Raw genomic sequence first — 20031 nt, forward strand, 5'->3', positions numbered from 1 at the left:
TGAATTGCTGGGGTCAGGGCAGGAAATGGCTACCTTATTATTTGGAAACGAGAGATATTTTAATGTATCGGTTTATTAATTAATGTCTACCTTTGGTAACTTCAAGGTAGGTTGTGACAAAAATGATTGTGGTAGTAACATTGGTAGAGAAAGGATTGCTAGTTTTTAATCAAATAGGTTTATTTAATCATACAGGTTGATTATACTGGTCAGATTAATTATTTTAAAAATTTTAAAGGACCTGAGGTGGCTGCCATGTTCTAAATCAGCCAATATTGTCTTCTGTGTTGTCTCTTTGGTTTCAGATAGCTAAAAACTTTGCCAGCTCTGCCTGCAAACTATTTCTATGGAGCGGTGGTCTTTTCTTATCACCTGAAAGGCTGCCCAGTTAATGGGAACGCAGAAATTGGTAGTTGTTTTTTAATAGAATAGACAGATGTCAGCCACCATCTTGGAAGATGACTCCTTCATACATGCAGGGAAAGAAAGCCTATTCTGAGATGATATTTGCTATGGTATTTGTGCCTTATCTAAAAACAATAATCAAATCCAGGTTGTGGTCCTAATATTTTATTAAGTGGCTTACAGCTCTCATTTTTCTGCTGTTGCTTCTTTGATAGAAAAGGGAGCACAATTGGTAGAGTTAGGTAAAACTGTGGAATTGGGCTATCTGGAGACATGAATTGATGTTACCTGAATGTAGTTTCCCCTGCCTTGTGAAACTGGGAAGGAAATAGACCTTCTCTTAATTGTGTGTGTGTGAGAGATGGAGATGGTGGTCTCAGATTGTCTTTTCTTTTTGAGCCAAACTTATAACAGGTGACTGAGTGGGTGAATGGGTTAGCAATAGGATGCATGAAGCAGGATGGGTTTTGGATCCTCGGTGCTTAACGAGAGTTGTGAAGTTGTGATAGTCATTGCTGCCTGTGATTTATCTTGCAGATCTTGTGGGCCTTGGCTGAATTTCATGGCTAAACAAGGCCATGTTGGCTTTTTGGGGTCTAAACCTGTGGCTCTGAATCATAGGTCCCCTAGATGTTTTGGGCTTAATTTCCCAGACTCTCTGAACAATGTCCATGCTAGGTGATGGTTCTAGGAGTTATTATCTTGGAGGACTAAAGGTTGATAACAACATGTGCAGCAGTGAATCCACAATGAGAAACCAGTGTTTGCTGTTCGCTTTTGAACGCTGCCTTGTTTGAACAGTGGCTTCTTTGGTCTGAACTTTTGTCTTTGGCCCTATACAGACTAGCACTTTGTGCCGGCCTATGGGCAGAGTTAGGGCACAGCATTCACATGCTGGATGCCCAAATTTACCCCCAGGGCACCATTTTGGCGCACGCCAGTTCACATTACATGCCCCCGTCATGATGCCCCTCTGGTGCTGCATCCATCTGATGCACCTCCAAAGGGGTGTCATAAAGCTGCGCCGCGGTGGCTATGGTGACCCTTGGAGAGTGCAAAAAGGAGCCGATTTTTGCTGCTCTTTTTTGTATTCTCCAGAGGCTGGATTGGAGCTGTGGCATGATATTGCCACATCCCCGATCCAGCCAGTAAAGAGTGGCTGCATGCTTCCCATCTGTACAGCCCCTTATTCTTGTTTCTTCAGCTGCCCACCCCAAAACAAGAGCTGATAAAGGAGGTGTTGTGGGGGAAGAAACATACTGGAAATGGAGAGACCAAACCATGGTTTGTTTGGTCATCTGCGGGTTGAACTGGATGGTCCTTGCGGTCTCTTCCAACTCTATGATTCTGTGAATCAACAGACCATGGCTAATGTAAACCATGATTGAATCTAACAGGTGAATGTGACTTGTGTTCTTCTCCTTATTAAATGTAGAATGTTGGCACTTCACAGACTTGCAAAAATACGCCATGAGTAACTCTTTTAAGATAGTGAACAGCAAAAAAAATCTTCCTTGTTTCTATAGTCTTCAAATAATGGTGGTCCAGGTTTGAGTCTTCTTTCGCAGGACAAAGGAAAAGTATCTGTGCAGATCATGTGTGATGTCAGAAGCTGCTCTTTCTCTGGTGTTTGAAACAACCCTGGGGATGTTGAGGTGTTGAGCACTGAGGTTGTCTTGTGTGGTGTAATGCAATGCCTACATGATAAAAAGCCCCTTTCAGTTCTCTGTATTTTGCAAGATGACCTTCTGGGTTTTAACATTTTCCATCATTGGAGAAGATGACACCATGTGGCCCATTGTGTTTGTAACTGGGAGGAGATACCAACAACAGGGACAGTAGTGTGCTGTTTATCATGCTGTGTGTCCCATGTCTGTGTGTGTCCATGTTCAAGACTCCTTTAGCACTTGAATGTGCAGTTAAACAAAATAGAAGAAGGTTGTAAAGCACTGTGTGACTTCAGCCAGGGTGTGTGTATGCAGAAGTAAATCCGCTGGCATTCAGTGGGGCTTAATTTTTGTTCATACTGTATCTGTTGATTTAAAATAGATTCTTTCTTTCTTTCTTCCCCAAATAGTTCCCAACAGTTTTACAAAAATTATAAGGCACAGCACAATGAAACATCCTGTAAACATGGACATCTTGCATTACAGCCTTCCCAAGTTACCAATAACGTGACTTTGGTGTGTTACAGACCGCCGAAAAGTGGCAGCCTGCACCCGCCCTTTCCCCGCCAGATCGGGACCTCAGTGCCTAGAGCGGCAGCCGCTGAGGCCCCAATCCGCCGCTTTCCAGGCCGCGGGGAAGCGGCTAAAGGCCCCTTCCCTGAGACCTGAAAAGGGGCTTGAAGCCCCAAGGACACCCCGCGGCAGTGGGGAGGAGGAGAAAGGGGCCACTTGGCCCCTTTCTCCCTTGCGTCGCTGGGCGCAGCCATCTAAAGGCTGCGCTCAGTGACGCAAGACCAGGAACTTCCTGCACGGATGAAAGGGAGCATTAAGCGCCCTCGCACGGCGCGATGGCGTCACATCTGCACCGCCTCATTTGGAGACAGCGCGTTAGTGATGCCATCATGGCGGCCCCCATGTAGATGGGGCGCCACCATCTTGTACATCCTTAGGACGTATTAGGCTTGGGGGCATCAAGAAGTGACGCCCCTTTTTAAAGCTAGGACGTCCTGAGGACGTCCCCTATGGCCGTTTGTAACGTGCCTTAATAATGGGAAATTACTTTCCAAGCAAGTCAATTTTGGCAGAGTTGCTGCACTATGTGACAGGTTGGCCTTGGTAAGATGCTATAGAACAGGGGTCGGCAACCCCCGGCCCGCGGGCCGCATCCCACCCAAGGGAACAGCCGCTGCTAAACTTCATAGGAGGCGTGTGGTCGTAGTGGGGGACTCCTTATTGAGAGGTACAGAAGCAGTGATTTGTAGGCCTGACAAGATGTCTCGAGAGGTGTGTTGTCTTCCAGGTGCAAAGATCCGTGATGTGACAGAGAGGCTGACAAGACTGGTCAAGCCTACTGACCAATACCCCTTCCTTTTGGTCCACGTGGGAACCAATGATACTGCAAGACACAGCCTGAAGAACATCAAAAGAGATTACGAGGCGCTTGGTAGGAAGCTGAAAGGAATGGATGTACAGGTTGTCATCTCGTCTCTTCTGCCAGTTGAAGGGCACAGTCCAGGAAGGGAGAGGAAAATAGCGGATGTGAATAACTGGCTCCGCAGATGGTGCTGCTGAGAACAATTTGGATTCTTGGATCATGGACTGCGGTTCCATGAGGAGGGACTTCTTGCAACGGACGGGTTGCAGCTCACGCCAGTTGGAAGAAATGTTTTGCCAACAGTCTCAAGAACTTGATCAGGAGGGCTTTAAACTGAGTTCCGAGGGGAAGGGAGACAATATTAAGGAAGGTGAAAGGGCTGGAGAAAATAGTCAAACAGACATAGAGGAAACAAGAAAAAAAGTGCAAGGACCCAACAGTGGGAAGCAAAAAAACTTGCACAAGCAGCAAGTAAATGGGACCCATGGTCTGCGATGTCTAGTCTACACTAATGCACTGAGCATGGGAAATGAGCAAGATAAACTTGAACTCCAGTACAACAAAGCAAATATGATATAATAGGCATCACTGAAACCTGGTGGGATGAGTCTCATGATTGGAATGTGGAAATAGAGGGGTATAACCTTTTTAAGAGAAATAGGCCAAACAGGAAAGGAGGAGGAATAGCACTATATATCAGAGATATTTACACCAGTGAAGAGATCCTGGACATCAATCCTGGAAGCCAGGTGGAGAGCATCTGGATAAGAATCAAAGGGGAGGGAAACAACAAGGGTGTTACGGTGGGAGTCTACTACAGACCCCCAAGTCAGACTGATGAATTGGATGATATCGTTCTAGAACAGATGACCACACAGTCAGAAAAGAGAGATGTAGTAGTGATGGGCAACTTCAACTATCCTGATATTTGCTGGAAGTCAAACTCAGCAAAATCCTCAAGGTCTAGCAAATTCCTCACTTGCCTGGAAGACAATTTCATGGTCCAAAAGGTGGAAGAGGCAACAAGGGGGTCAGCTATTTTAGATCTGATCCTAACCAACAAGGATGACTTGGTTAATGGGGTGCAAGTGGTGGGATCCTTAGGTGGAAGTGACCATGTTCTCCTGGAGTTTGTTATACAATGGAAAGGAGAAGCCAGGCAGAGTCAAACACGCATCCTAGACTTTAGGAGAGCGGATTTCAGTAAACTTAGAGAAGTATTGAGGGCGATTCCATGGTCAGAAATACTAAAAGGGAAGGGAGTTCAGGACGGTTGGGACTTTCTCAAAAGGGAGATACTGAAGGCACAATTTCAAACAGTTCCAGTGAGAATGAAAAATCGGAGGTGTCTCAAGAAACCAGGATGGATACTAAGGAACTTTGAACCGAGCTAAGTTTGAAACGGAACATGTATAAGAAATGGAAAAAGGGGGAAATCACGAAAAAGGAATTCAAAGAAATAGCAGGCATGTGTAGGGGTAAAGTCAGAAAAGCTAAAGCGCAGAATGAACTCAGGCTTGCTTTTGGATATGTCCGCAGCAAAAGGAAGAAAAAGGAAAAAGTAGGGCCACTGCGTGGAAAAGATGGCAAAATGCTAACAGAAAACAGAGAAAAGGCAGAATTACTCAACACCTTCTTTGCCTCAGTCTTCTCAGAAAAGGAAAAGGGAGCTCAACCTGAGGATAATGGAGCAGAGGACAGAATAGGGGAATTTCAGCACAGAATAAGTAAAGAGATAGTAGAGGAATACCTTGTTAATCTAAATGAATATAAGTCTCTAGGACCAGATGAACTACATCCAAGAGCATTAAAAGAACTGGCAAAAGTAATATCGGAGCCATTGGCAATAATAGTCTTTGAGAACTCCTGGAGAACAGGAGAAGTCCCAGCAGACTGGAGGAGGGCCAACGTTGTCCCCATCTTCAAAAAGGGGGGAAAAGAGGACCCCAACAATTATCGTCCAGTTAGTCTGACATCAATACCAGGAAAGATTCTAGAGCAGATCATTAAAGAGAGAGTCTGTGAACATCTAGAAGGCAATCCCATAATCATAAAAAGTCAACATGGGTTTCAGAGAAAGAAGTCATGCCAGACAAACCTCATCTCTTTCTTTGATAAAATGACCAACTTGGCAGTCGGTTGGACTGGATGGCCCGTGCGGTCTCTTCCAACTCTATGATTCTATGATTCTATGATCTGGCCTGCCGAGCCGGCAGGACCGGCCCCAGCCCGGTCCTGTTGCTGATTGCTGCAGGCGGTACTGCAGCGGCGGCGGCGAGAAGGGCTAAATAGGCAGGGCTAAATAGGAGGAGTTTCTCCTCTTGGGGCTGGCTGGCCAATGACTGCTGGCAGGGGGCGGGCTGTTGGAGCTGCAGCCTGCCCCCATTGGCCAGCCAGCCTCCTGGGCTCCTTGGCCTTTCCTCCGCCAGACCTCTCTGGAGGGAGGTCTTGCGGAGGAAGGGCCCCTGAGGGAGCCCAGGGCCTGGTGGGCCGCCATACTGGGCTCCCTGGGGCCTTTCTTTCGCCAGACCTCTCTCTCCGGAGGCAGGGCTTGCAGAGGAAGGGCCACTGAGGGAGCCCAGGGCCTGGCGGGCCGCCCCCCTGGGCTCCCTGGGGGCCTTTCCTTCGCCAGACCTCTCTCTCCGGAGGGAGGTCTGGCAGAGGACGGGCCCCTGAGAGAGCCCAGGGCCTGGTGGGCCGCCGTCCTGGGTTCCCTGGCGGCCTTTCCTTTGCCAGACCTCTCTCTCCGGAGGGAGGTCTTGCAGAGGAAGGGCCCCTGACGGAGCCCAGGGCCTGGCGGGCGGCCCCCCCCGGACTCCCTGGCGGCCTTTCCTTCGCCATACCTCTCTCTCCGGAGGGAGGTCTTGCGGAGGAAGGGCCCCTGACGGAGCCCAGGGCCTGGCGGGCCACCCCCCCTGGACTCCCTGGCGGCCTTTTCTTCACCAGACCTCTCTCTCTGGAGGGAGGTCTTGCGGAGGTAGGGCCCCTGACGGAGCCCAGGGCCTGGCGGGCGGCCCCCCGGACTCCCTGGCGGCCTTTCCTTTGCCAGACCTCTCTCTCCGGAGGGAGGTCTTGCGGAGGAAGGGCCCTTGAGGGAGCCCAGGGCCGGGCTCCCCTTGGAGCCCGTTCGGCTGAAGGAAGGGACTGAGGAGGAGAGGGCGGGCACACGCCTCCTCCTCGCGGGGCTTCGGCAGCCCTGAGGTTTCCTTCGGAGGACACCTCAGGCCTGGCAAAGCCCCGAGGAAAGGAGCAGGGGCCGCCGGCCTCCTCCTCCTCCTCCCTGCGGGGCTTCGGCAGACCTGAGGTGTCTTTTGGAGGACACCTCAGGCCTGGCAAAGCCCCGAGGAAAGGAGCTGTTGCTCCTGCCCCTCACAGGCCCTTACTGGTCCCCAGCTGTATCTGAGAGGCAGCTGGGGGCCAAGGAAGGGCAGGAAGAGCAGGCGTGCGCCTGTCACCCCCTCTCCCATTCCCCCCCCCCACTTCTAGCTGTCTCTCAGCTGGAGGTCGGGAAAGGGAGCAGGGAAAGCCCCGCCCCCCGGAGGGTGGAAGCTCCGCCCCTGGCATGCGGCTCTGCCCCTGGAGGGTGGAAGCTTCACCTCCGGCATGCGGCCCCGCCCCCGGAGGGTGGAAGCTCCACCCCCCAGCTTCGGCCCCCCCCAGTTGTCTGAGGGACAGCAACCCGGCCCCCGGCTCAAAAAGGTTGCCTACCCCTGCTATAGAGTATCATAGCAATTCTTAGTCTTGGTTTCCTTTTCTCAGTCCTTTTTTGCCTAGAGGGGCCAAAATAACTTGCTTTGTTTTGCCAATAATCTTCTGTGTTTTATTGGAGTTTATTTTTGTCTGCTTATAAAATGGCAAAACCAGAGGTAAGTTCAGTTTGTAAATATGACCTAAATAAATTGTCAATAGCCTAGGATGAAAAATGAGAGTCTACTATAAATTGAAAGATAATTGGTAGTCCTTGTTGTTTCTTTGCCGCAACATCTTTTGAAGCTGTTGATGTGCATCTAGTTTTCAGCAGTGTGCATGGGAGTTATTGGTAATAGCTTGTGTGATCATTACTTTTGCATTTTCGTAAATTTACATTTGCTTGGTTATTAAACATTAGGAAGACTTTTTTTGCTGTAAGAGCTAGTCCATAATGGAAGAGTCTGCCTGGAAAGGTGATGGGCTCCATCTTTGGAGGTCTTTAGACAGATATTGGATGGACATCTTTCAGGAGTGCTTTGGTACTCCTCCATGGGAGTAAGGTTTAGATTGGATGGCCCTTGGAGTCCCTTTTAACTCTAAGATTCAGTGAGATTCTTATCTATTCCTGACAGGGCTGGCAAAGGGGTGGTAGAAGTGGCACACTGCAGCCAAAGTGTTTATGTAATACATGAGAGTGAAATCCTTTGGGTCTCAGAAGCATCTCTAAGCTAAGGAAAAATGAGATCTTGAATGCCTAAAGAGTATCCCTTGACCCATTTTGAGGTTTTTTCAGGGAGGGTTTGCATAGCAGGGGCACCTGATAGAAACCGTGAAGGATTTGTACTGGGGCAAAACCATCCCCATTTCACATAGCATAGTGATGGGATCTTAGTGGCTAGTAGTTCTCCTTCGAATGGTGGCACTGGACAGCTTAGTAAAACTGTTGTGCCATTGTGAACTGTTGTTTAAAACAGGATAGAGCTTAATTAGTAATAGCCCAAAGAACTAAAAACAAAGCTGCTAAAAACCTTGGTGCAAATCTGTGGTTCAGCCATTTTTGGAGTAGTTTTCTGTGGGTTTTCTGTGCTATGTGGCTGCGCTCTGGAATAATAATAATAATAATAATAATAATAATAATAATAATAATAATAATTTATAGCCCGCCCAATCACAAGGAATCTGGGCGGTTTACAACAATAAAAATAAAGAGAATAAAATAAAAAACAAAAAATAAATAAAATAACAGTAAAATAAAACAGAGCGACGTGAGTTACAATAAATTCCCAGTTAGGCCTGATGGAAATCGGGCCTCTCTTTTTCACTCCCTCCCAGGTCTGATGATGACAGTTGGGGCGGAGGGAGGGCTCTTCTTCTTGAGGCAAGAATATGCTTTCAATTTAATTTAATTTAATTCTTCTTATTAATTTAAGAGAAGAATTGGTGGACAGAGTGACGTAAGTCACAGTAAACGGGGAGAGGAACCTAGGTAGGGAAGGCCTGCTGGAAGAGATCCGTCTTAAGAGCCTTCTTAAAGGCTGTAAGAGTAGAAATGTCACGGATCTCCTTCAGCACGATGAGTTAGCCTAGATTTTATTGGCTGAAGTATATTCTTCCCCGAGGACCTTAGAGTGCGGGACGGACAGTACGGAAGAAGGCGATCCCTTAAGTATTCTGGACCCAAGCCATGTAGGGCTTTAAAGGTAATCACCAACACCTTATACTTTTCCTGGAAACTAATTGGCAGCCAGTGAAGGGATTTCGAAACCGGTATCATGTGATCGTTACGACGAGAACCTGTAATTAACCTGGCTGCCATATTTTGTACAAGTTAAAGTTTCCGAACTTGGGTAGCCCCATGTAGAGCGCATTACAGAAGTCCAATCGAGAGGTAACCAGCGCATGTACAACTGTTTCAAGGTCTTCCTGCTCCAGGAAGGGGCGCAGCTGGCATATCAGCCAAAGCTGATAACAAGTGCTCCTGACTGTCGCATCCACCTGAGCTGTCAGGTGAAGCGACGAGTCAAGGAGCACCCCCAAGCCACGGACAGAGTCTCTCAGGGGAAGTGTGACCCCATCCAGAACTGGCTGACATAATTCTATAGCTGGGCTTGGGTTTCCTATAACGAGTACCTCCATCTTACCTGGATTCAGCTTGAGTCGGTTTTCCCTCATCCAGTCCATTACCGCCCAAGACAGGCATTCAGAGGAGAGATGCCATCCTTAGTCACTGCATCAGTCTGAGACATAGAGAAATATATTTGGGTGTCATCAGCATACTGATAACATCCTGCCCCATGTCTCCAGATAATTTCTCCCAGTGGCTTCATGTAAATGTTAAACCAGCATAGGAGACAATATGGCGCTCTGGGGGACACCAAATTTTAGCTCTCTTTTAGAAGAGCAACTGTCTCCTAGCTCCACCATCTGGAATCTGCCTGAGAGGTAGGACCCGAACCACTGTAGAACAGTGCCTCCGATACCTAACTCAGGCGTTCCGCTGAGTTTATTCCTGACGTTTTGCCTGCATCTGTGGCTGGCATCTTCAGAGGGTGGTGGCATGGAAGTGAGTGAAGTATATGGCTACCATCCTCTGAAGATGCCACCCAAGCTGCAGGTGAAACATGTGGAATAAACGCTTCCAGAATGCAGCCACATAGTCTGGAGAACCCACAGAAAACTATGGACACCGGCTGTGAAAGCCTTTAATTCAACATTTTTGGAATATTCCATACAGTTCTGGACTTCAAGAAAGATGTAGTAGAACTGAAAGGTACAGGAAAAGGGCGGCCAAAATTTTCCAGGGACCAAAGGAAAGATTATAGCATTTGGGAGGGTTCAGCTATTATTTTAAAAAGCAAGTAAGAGGAGACAGTTTATTCCCACACTCTGCTATGTGGGAATCCACAGTGAAAGCACTCCTGAGAGAGCATTCAAAGGTACAACTGTGTTAGTCTGTAGAATCAGAAGTTGGCAGCAGGAGCTTTCCTAGATTTAAGTGTACTTAGATGCATTTGGTGGAGATACTCCATCAAATTCATCTGAGGAAATAGACTTAAATCTACAAAAAACTTTCAGAATCATAGAGTTGGAAGGGATCCCAAAGGCCATCTAATCCAACCCCTTGCCATGCAGGAAGTCACAAGTAAAGCACTCCTGAAATATGTTCCTCCATCCTGTTTAAAGTGTCCAGCACACTCAGGCCACTCTGTTCTGCTACTAAATGATGGTCCTTATGTGATAAAAATGTGGGAAACTCTGTGGAGAGTTTTTTCTTCCTCCTAATACTACAATTATTATTATTATTATTATTATTATTATTATTATTAAGCTTTATTTATATAGCGCTGTAAATTTACACAGCACTGTACATACAATATTTTAATTAGATGGTTCCCTGCCTGCAGGCTTACAATCTAAGAAGACATGACACAAAAGGGGAAGGGAGTGGAAGATGGAGGCAGAAGCCTTCTGGGAAGGGCTCAGTTCCTTTGGGGAGGCCTGATGGGATTGGCCCACCCCTCTCTCCCTCAGAAGCCAGGATGGAGGCAGAAGCCTTCTGGGAAGGGCTCAGTTCCTTTGGGGAGGCCTGATGGGATTGGCCCACCCCTCTCTCCCTCAGAAGCCAGGATGGAGGCAGAAGCCTTCTGGGAAGGGCTCAGTTCCTTTGGGGAGGCCTGATGGGATTGGCCCACCCCTCTCTCCCTCAGAAGCCAGGATGGAGCCAGATGCCTTCTGGGAAGGGCTCAGTTCCTTTGGGGAGGCCTGGTAGGATTGGCCTACCTTCTCTTCCTTCAGAGGCCAGGATGGAGCCAGAAGCCTTCTGGGAAGGCCCTCCATATCCACAGATCCTGTATTCATGGATTCAGCCATGAAAATATTTTGCTTTAAAATAAAATTCAAAAATCAAACCTTGATTTTACCATTTTATACAAGGGGCTCTTTTTTTTTTTAACGCCATTGTATATAATGGGACTTGAGCAACCATGAATTTTCATTTCCATGGATTTTCGTATCCATGGTGGGTCCTGGAACAACCGAGGGCCCACAGTAGGACCTATAAAGGGCATCCACTGAAACCGAGTGGTGGGTGATTCAGGAGAGAGAAAAGGAAGGACAGCATAGAATCACAGAATCATAGAGGTGGAAGAGACCACAAGGGTCATCCAGTCTAACCCCCTGCCACACAGAAACTCACAATCAAAGCACCCCAAGAGACGGCCATCCAGCCTCTGTCCAAAGAACTCCAAAATCAAACTGTGGAACTCCTGGGTGCAAGGTGAAGTGATGGTTGCCAACGCAGATAGTTTGAAAAGAGATTTGGCCAGATTCATAGAAGATAAGGCTGCTTGTTGTTGTGTGCCTTCAAGTCATTTCTGATTTATGGTGACTCTAAGGCTGACTTACCATGGGGTTTGATTTGTTCATTGGGTTTTTGCCATTGCCTTCCTCTGTGGCTGAGAGAGTATAATTTGCCTAGGGTCACCCAGTGGGTTTCCATGGCTGAGAAGGGATTTGGAGCCTGCTCTCCAGAATAATAATCCAACCACTAGACCACACTGGCTCTCATAAGGCTGCTAGTAGCTGATAATCAGTGTTTGTGTTTCCCATCCACCACTGGAGGTCAATGGGAGACAGAGGGTGCCATCACACTTGTGTCCTGCTTATTATGGGTGCAGGGTAGCCACATTTGGGAGAAGAAGACTGGGATAGAGCGGCCTATGCTGGTCACATCCAGCTTCTTTTAGGCTCTTTTCATGTTTTTCAGAAATGAATCGCACATTTCAAAGAGATAGCCCTTTTGGCCACACTGTGAATTTCTCTGAAGCTTGAATGAAGAGCTTTAGTTCTTCAAAAGTGCCTGGCTTTTAAAGGGCCTGTTTTTAGATATCGGCAAGGACTCAGTGTCCCTTTCTGAGACTTCCTGCTTCTTTGCAACATGGCTGGACAGCCAATCTGACTTTGGGGGCATTACAGTAGTGGTGTTCCATAGCCCTTGGGAAGCAGTCAGGAATTTGGCCAAAACAGCAGCGAGTCAGGCGGATGGCAGTTAAAACTCGCATGCTCCTGTGAGTGCCAGCCAGCTGGGATGGTGGTAGAGACACTGGCTTTGAGGGTTAGGAAAGCAAGCACCCCCTTCCCGCACTCCATTCCTTCCTGACATAACCCTGCTCCTCCCCTTTTGCCACCGGGCACTGAAGGGCTCTTCTTCTCCTTTGCTCCCAGTCCCTCGCAGAGCAAAAAGGGGTGTCGGATTCAGGCGAGGACCCCCAGGGAGAAGCAGCATCTCCTCATCAGGCTATGGTGGGTCACCCCAAATCACCAGGGGAGTGCAACTTTGAGGGCCCTGTCCTCCCTGCTTCCCGTATTGCTCCGGTGCAACCAGAACTAGCTGGGGTAAGTCAGAACCTACCAAGGATTTCTGGTGAAGCTCTCGGCTCCTTATGTTTCTTCTTATTTTTCTTCCCCTCTTTTTCTAGTATATCTTTCCTACCCTCTAAAAAAAGGGATGGCTGTTGCTTAAGTGGTTTGCAGCATTAGGAGCCTTCCTAGCTTCATTGTTTCTTGCTTCAAATGGTACTTCTGTGATGGTTGGAACAAACCTACAGCAGAAAGTGGGCCCATCTTGCAAATTATTGGCTCTCCACAAAGAATAGGGGATCCCTTTCACACCCTGAGGACCACCTTGGGTATCAGAGGGGTTTTTGAGGACCACGTTCCAGTGGTGGGCATGGGATGAGCCCAAAATATCAGCATATATTTGAGCTGAAAGCTATTCTTGACAGTGGCAGAGGCTTGGGAGAGTCCTTTTACCTTTTTAGAACTGTGTGCCTAGAATCCTTACAAAATCTGGGGAAATACCAGACCATGATACCATGTGGATGCACCTGGGAACAAGGACTGGAGATGCCCAACACCTTGCCCTTGCCCTGGGCACATGGTTTCGAGCTGGAATCTCCAGCCCTTTCTGAAGAGGTTGCTTGGACCAAAGCAGTCTGTGTCCCAAACAGAGCTTCTGCACAGACCCTGGAGTTGGTGGAAAGAGGATACTTCCTCTGAGTCCCTTAGCCCCAGGAAAGAGAAAGGAAGCAACCGCTAGAAGGAGAAAAATCTGGCCAACACTTAGATTTAGAGCGTCTCTTCCTGGAAAAGCAGCACTCCCCCAAACACACACACCTTCCTTCAAAAGTAGTACAGTTTGTAGATGCACTGAGTTCAAAGACGCTCAGCAGTGCAGGAATCCAAAACTCAAATACTCCTGAGTTATTATCATCCAACCTCTGTTTGAGGATCTCCAAGGAAGGTGAGCCCTGCTGGGCACTGTTTTTTCTCTTTTTGCCAAGTTAGCTCTGAACAACAAAACCCATCCTGGGTAGCTGAGTCTTTGGGAGCATCTGGAAGGTGTTAGCATTTATACCTCATCCTTAAGATACTGATATAGTACTACTTAGCATCTAAAGCATTAAGATAATCTGTATACAGGAGTGCATCGAAGTGAAATAGGTGGACAAAACTTTTTAAAAAATTTTTCCCAGAGGAAAATGGTTTTTTTTTGTCTATCAGTGGAAAGCTTTTGAGGACAGTGCCAGATGAGCCTTTTTTTTTGGGCACATTCCAAATCTGAGGGTCCTCCCCCCCACCCTTGGTTTGCATCTCTGATGTGTGTCTCAAAGAACAGGCAAGCACGGGGAAATGAGCAGACCATGCAGGAGGTTCTGTTTGACCTCTTTGTCCAGCATCCTCAATTAAAGATGCCCCACTACACCCCCCCCCTTTTTTTTAAAATCCTTTTTACTGTGGAAGCTTTCTTTCTTCTGTGACTGTGTCCCACCCTTTAAACATGGTGCTGTAGAAGCAGGATGGGGAACTGTTGTTTTGAGAGGAACCTTTGAGGGAGCCTTAGGCAGGGAAGTTCTCTTGGCCAACATCAGTGTTTGGAAAGGAACCCAGAGCTTCTGAGTGGAAATGTGTGTGAGGTTCTCCCAGCCACCTTCTGGGCAGAAGCACCCAGCCTGGCCAGCTCACTTTCTAGTTCCCCATCCTGGCAAACCATACTTGTGTTACATGGCATGGCAGGGATGTGTTTGCCTCGAGCCCTAGAACAATCTTTGAACCACAGAGAGCAAGAGACAAGGCCTCTGAAAATACCATAGAGGCTATGGATGTCAAACAGAAGCTGGCCCTTTCTGTGGACAGAGGTAGAGTGGTTTTAATATGGTTCATATCCCACAAAACATGGGGTTAGAAGCCAAATGCAATGTATTGGGGCCTATATAAAGAGCATATGTGCAAAGGGTTTCCATATGGATTTCATCAAATCCTTATACAGTGAGTCCGTGCCATACCCGGGCTTGCTATAGACATCTTTCAGCTTATACTGAAGCTGAGTGGCAAATGGGATAATGGTGCGCGTGCCCGTGGTTCCTGTGCACAGCCACGGCACAAGCACAAGCCCCATTATATCCAATGGGGCTCAAGCATACACACTTTTGGCCTTATGCGGGGTGTGTGTGTGTGTGTGTCCGGAACGCATCCCCTGTGTAAGGCAAGGGCCCGCTGTATTATTTGAGGCAGTTGCCATACCATCCTTCTTCTTCACCCTCTAAGAATTACAGAAGAGGGGGAGGCTATGCAGGATGCCCCCTTAGAGATCAGTGGGTTGTCATGGTACCTCTTCCTTGGAGTGGGATGAGGACATTGGTGTAGTGGACATGAGGTTCACAGGCTGAAAACTATAGGACTTGGTGATTAAGAATGTGGTGTTATAGTCTGAGTGTTGGACTAGGTCTCCAGGGAACCAGGGTGTGAATCCCAGTTTAGCCATGGGGGACCTTGGGCAAGGCACACTCTCCGGCTATGAGAAAGACCATGGAAAACCTTTAATAAATTTTAGCAAGAAAACCCTGTGGTAGGGTTGCCATAAATCAGACTTTACTTGAAGGCACATAACAGCAGTGCACAGTGACAACCCAAGATGGCATTGAGAGGCCTCTGAGTTTAGCTACAAACTGTAGAATGGCTGGAGGGGAAATGGATGTTTCAGGAACCCATGTGTTGCTGTGAGTTGTCCCACTGTAGTAATTCAAGGTATTTTGAGGTGGCTTGGTTTTGCATGGTGGGATGAAAACATGTGTACCTGGATCAACACAGCCTCCTACTTTTGGTGATTGCTGTAGGACAGGGGTGAGCAAAGTGTAGCATGCAACCTAAAAAAAAGCCTCCAAGTACCCCAATTTTTAGGAAGGATGTATATAGAAATATGTTAAGTCTGTGTATTGAATATAATTATGAAAATGCCAGTGAAGAGACATCTTTGAAGGGGCCTATATTCTCCCATATATGTCAGAATGCCTCTTCTATGATGAGTACAGTTTTTTGAATTTTTTAGTTTCAAAGAGGTCTTTTTTTAAAAAAAAACGAGGCTCTTTTTTAGTCTGTCAGTCAATGTCCTAATTGATCAGTTTAACTAACTTATTAATTAAACGTTACACACATGAAGACATTCCTTATTTTGTTTGGCTTTTCCCCCTCCATTCCTTTTCTGCACTGTGGTACAACCATTATCTACGAAGTGATCCTACGGCTGAAAAATCCCCCCCCCCCACCAAGTGTTTTGTCATTTTTGATCTGTAGGATTTCCTCTTAGCTGCATTCAGCATGCACAGTTCTGAGGCACTCACTGACACCTCCAGAGAACCTGTGACCTGTTGTTCTTCTTTTCTGATACAGTCTAAATCTTCAATATATGTTTTGTTTTGTTTTTACAGCGGTCGGCAGATGGGTCAAGTCCAGAAGATGGGGAAGGTGAGGGAGCATGCATGATCTGGAGAGGCCTAAGACATCCTGAATAACAGTTCTGTTGCTCTTGGGGCTAGTGGTGGTTTTGCTGGCTGGCTTCCTGGACACATGCAGGATGGGAATGGTTGTGCTCAGCCCTAGGGCTGCGGGTTTGCATCTGTACATGTATTTATTCCCTACATTAATTCAAGCAGCAACCTGAAGAAGATTTGCCCACACCCAATGTATAACTTAAAATTCCTAGAAGGAAGGCATGATCTCTGTGCAGTATCAGTCGCCTGGGTCTCATGCCAGCTGAAAAGCATGAGGAAAATGCTGTGGCCATTGAAGTGCAGTTCCACTGAGTTCTTTTTCTGAACAGCTGTCCAATTATTGTGAGAAGGAAACAAATTTAAGAGTTATGATCTGTGAAGTAGACAGAGAAACAGAGAGGTTTTCTTTAACCATCATGGCCATTGCCTTTGGAAGACCTAATGAGTGGCACCATACATCTCAATGCTCAGAAAAGTTACTTTTTTAGATTATAGCTCCCATAATCCTCCACTGAGCTGGGCACCACACTGGCTGGGGGATTTTCTGGGAGTGGAGGTCCAGAAGTGGCCCAAAGTCTGCCACTAAGGTGAGGAACAGACATTACAGGTGTTAGCATGGTGATTTTAAAGTGTCTGTCTGTCTCTCTGTCTTTCTTTCTTTCTTTCTTTCTTTCTTTCTTTCTTTCTAAACAGATCAAGCAGGAAGTGAAGTATAAAAACCAAAGGGGGGGGGGGGGAATGGATGGCCAAACATAAAACAGGCACTCCTTTATGTTTTAATCACTGCACAAAAAACATGTGTCATTTGCCTGGCAAATTTACACATGGGGGGCTGTTGTAGCTTTTGCACCTGAATCCCTTGGGGATGTGAGATGGGGATCCCATGGGCAGAGAGGTGCTGACAAAACCCCTCCCTTAAAGAGGAGGATGTTTCATTTACTGTCTTTCAAGTTGTCACCTGGCAGTTCTCAGCTTTATCTCTCCGGATGGCATCCGATTCCATCAGCTACCAGTTTTCAGGGATTCTGAGATCTAAAGACCCAAATGTCCAAACGATCCAAAAGTTGAGAGGCAAGGGTCCATCTCCCAACCAAGCTACCATCCTGAGAGGGAGGGCAAACCTTTTGCACAGTTACTTGGCCTGCTTGTGGTTGCGTTTGACTCTCTCCCCTTTGCACCTTTTGCTTGCAGAGTCTGACCGAGAAGACGGGGGTTATTGCCCTCCAGTAAAGCGTGAGAGGACTTCCTCAGTCACCCAGTTCCCTCCTTCACAGTCAGGTAAAATCTGATCTCTTGGGGCAATGGAGTCTTTTCTCCATTCCCCTCATTGTGTGTCTTGTGGCACTTTCTATCACTCTTGAGATTTAGAGATACATATGAGATAGCTAAGGTGGAGGTGGTAGGGAAAACACTGTGTATAACTTCCCTAGCCCCATTCATCTCTCTCACCCCCTTATATTCCTGTTTGCTTTATATTGTAAGATCCTTGCAGGTGAGGAATGTCTCCTCCTTTTTGTGTATTCCAGGAGCAGGCAGCTACCATAGATTAGAGGGGCTGCACCAGTGGGTGCTACCAGCCATTTGATTCTGGGGCAAAATGGCCAGTGGCACCACAGAGGCAACCCCCTCCCCCCACAGGTTTCATGGGATGCTGTTGGGTGTTGAGGTGGTGGGGGGCACAGGGATCCTTGGGGAGAGTGCAAATTTGCAGGCTGCACCTTTCCCAGACTATCAACTGATAACACTTAATAACAACAGCATTCATTGTTGTCAAGGGAACTGCAAGGATGCTGCTGCTTGCAGTTCTTGCAACTTGAATTGAAGAACTGGGAAGTGAGTGAAAGTCAGTTCCCTTGCCCAAGGTGTCCATTCTGTGTGTGCTAACTCTCTCTCTTTCTTTCCTTGCTTTTATTGCTTGGGCCCAGTGACAAAAAACAATGTCTTCATGCCATCAAGTTTCTGTGAACCTTCTGCAGGAAACTCTGACTCAGAGCCAGGTGAGCTGCTTGGCCAGTTGCCACAATGAACTTCATGGAGAGTGTCATGCCGGGGTGGACAGCTGCAGTGAGGAACGTAGAGGCTAGGTTTTGTCCCAGGTACCCATGCCAGTCCCAGTGCCCCATGTCCCACTGGATATCAGAACCAGGCATCACTTTGGAGCTTCAGGGCATTTTGGAAGGGGTGGGAGGCATCTGCTTTTGGCAAGTCTAGCACTGTTGGAGGTTCCTCATGCTATCAGTTGATCTTTTGAAGGTAGGGGGCTTATCCCCAAAAGGTGACAGTTTTAAAATGAAAACTTTAAAATTAATTATACTGAAGTAATATCAAATTCAATAAGAAGAAAAATGGAAGGGAGGAATTGGGAGTGCGATGCTGCAAATGTTTGGCGGCACATATCTCATCCCCCCCCCACCGGATGTAACATAGCAAGGGGCCAGGATCTTCACCCTCACCCCATCAAGATGGGCATGCTCTCTGCCCCTTTCCACCCCCAGCAGTCGCAACAGGTGTGCTTGGGATCCCCTTTCTCTGCCCATCAGAATGCTTTTCCTCTTGGGCCTTCCTGGTTTGCATGCCTGCCAGTAAAAATCCCATTCTGTTTCTCTTTCTCAACCAGCGAAAGGGGTGTAGGGTTTTTTGGTTGCAACCGATAAATGGTCACATATAATGTCAGGATAACAAGAAAAGATGCAGGGGCCTATGTTGCCTGCTAATGTTGTTGTCCTCCTTCTCCTTTCCTTTCCCTTTAAGCAAAATAACCTTTCAAGCTTTGAGAGCTAGGCACTCCAAATAGATATGGTTACTAATGGACCACAATAAGATTAAAAATTATTTTTTGCCAAGATCTTGTGCCTTGCACTTTATCAAAAGTTGGTGGGGGGAAACTTCCCCCGCCCCTTACTAGCAGATTCACGGGTCTCCTCACCTGTGATTTTACAGCTCTTGTGACCACTTGTGAAGTGGACTGCGTATCCATAGCTCTTTGGGAGAGGACCTGAATTGCAGGTCAAAGGGCCAGCTAGCCCCAGCAAAGAGAGGATCTCTGGTTGGCCAGGTAAGAAAGGCCCATCTCCGCTCGAGCCACCTGGTAGCTGCTGTCATGCTCAGAGCAGAAAGGTTGGAGTCTACACCTGTGGTCTGACACATTGGGCAGCATTCTGTCTTGAGGACTGGCCTCAGAATTCCAGCACAGTCCCAGATTCAGTCTGCAATTAAAGCAGAAAGTTGCGTGGTTGGGTGGAAAATGTCATCTGGTCTGACTGCGGAGGCAAGCCAAAACTAGACTGAATCAGCCGCCTAAGTGTAAGTCTCAGACTGGATTAGAGCAAAGGCGTCTTTAGACCAGCTTTCTGTCCGTGCCAGCCAAGGGAGCCCATGAACACAGGCTCACTCTCAATCTCTTGCTCTCTCCAGCCACTGATATGCATAGAAATGCTGTCCTGGATATGGGAGATGATATGCAGCCATTTGGGCTAGTGCCCTCCACCCTGAATTTATCCCACTGCCTTGTAAATCCATCTGTGTAAATCCATCACTATGACCTGCCCACAGATTAGCTTCTTCAGATGTGCGGCCAACTGTGGGAGTAGCACCCTTAGAGAGTGGGTAACCATGCTGGAAGTACCAATTCCAGTCTCTGCCAGCATCTCTTTTGTCAGAGTGAGGAACGACCCTTAGAGAGTGGGTGGTGGAGTGGAGGCTCTTCTGTTAGATGGACAAAGAGTCCCACCTCCATTGAGGCAGAGTCCTATCTTTCTCAGTCAGGTGTTCTTGTGAAATCTGGCCTTGACTTCTCTGTCACCAGGTGATCTGATGTTCTGTTTTGCATTCTAGAGGAAAAGAGCACAGGATTCCGACTGAAGCCCCCCACCCTCATCCATGGCCAGGCACCCAGCGCAGGTAAGCAGTTGCCTTGGTTGGTTGGATTTGAGCCTGTAGCAGGGGATAAGCCCACTGCTCAGCAGTCATATCATCGGTGGGGCTGGAGTTGCTTTTTAGTTTGCCCTGAAGAGGACTCTCAGGACCCATGTGCAGGCCCCTCTGGGCTTCATGTCCACCACGACAA

At 47.5% G+C, this 20031-nt stretch overlaps 1 protein-coding gene across 4 annotated transcripts in view; it reads left to right on the forward strand.

Moving 5' to 3' along the window:
* The window catches only part of RANBP3 (RAN binding protein 3), a 42383-nt gene that overhangs the window by 6356 nt on the left and 15996 nt on the right, over positions 1-20031 (forward strand). For 2 of the 4 annotated variants that reach the window (XM_089496593.1, XM_089496592.1), the window contains 5 exons: positions 12361-12531; positions 15903-15939; positions 17157-17243; positions 17891-17962; positions 19800-19865. In XM_089496593.1, coding sequence (XP_089352719.1) covers positions 12361-12531; positions 15903-15939; positions 17157-17243; positions 17891-17962; positions 19800-19865 — 433 coding nt within the window. The remainder of the gene's footprint in view (positions 1-12360; positions 12532-15902; positions 15940-17156; positions 17244-17890; positions 17963-19799; positions 19866-20031) is intronic. The other 2 variants (XM_089496595.1, XM_089496594.1) reach the window with 1 other exon arrangement.

The sequence above is a fragment of the Sceloporus occidentalis genome, unplaced genomic scaffold, assembly GCF_023333645.1.
Source record: "Sceloporus occidentalis isolate IW3139 unplaced genomic scaffold, rSceOcc1.0.p SCAF_91, whole genome shotgun sequence".
Classification (NCBI taxonomy): Eukaryota; Metazoa; Chordata; class Lepidosauria; order Squamata; family Phrynosomatidae; genus Sceloporus; species Sceloporus occidentalis.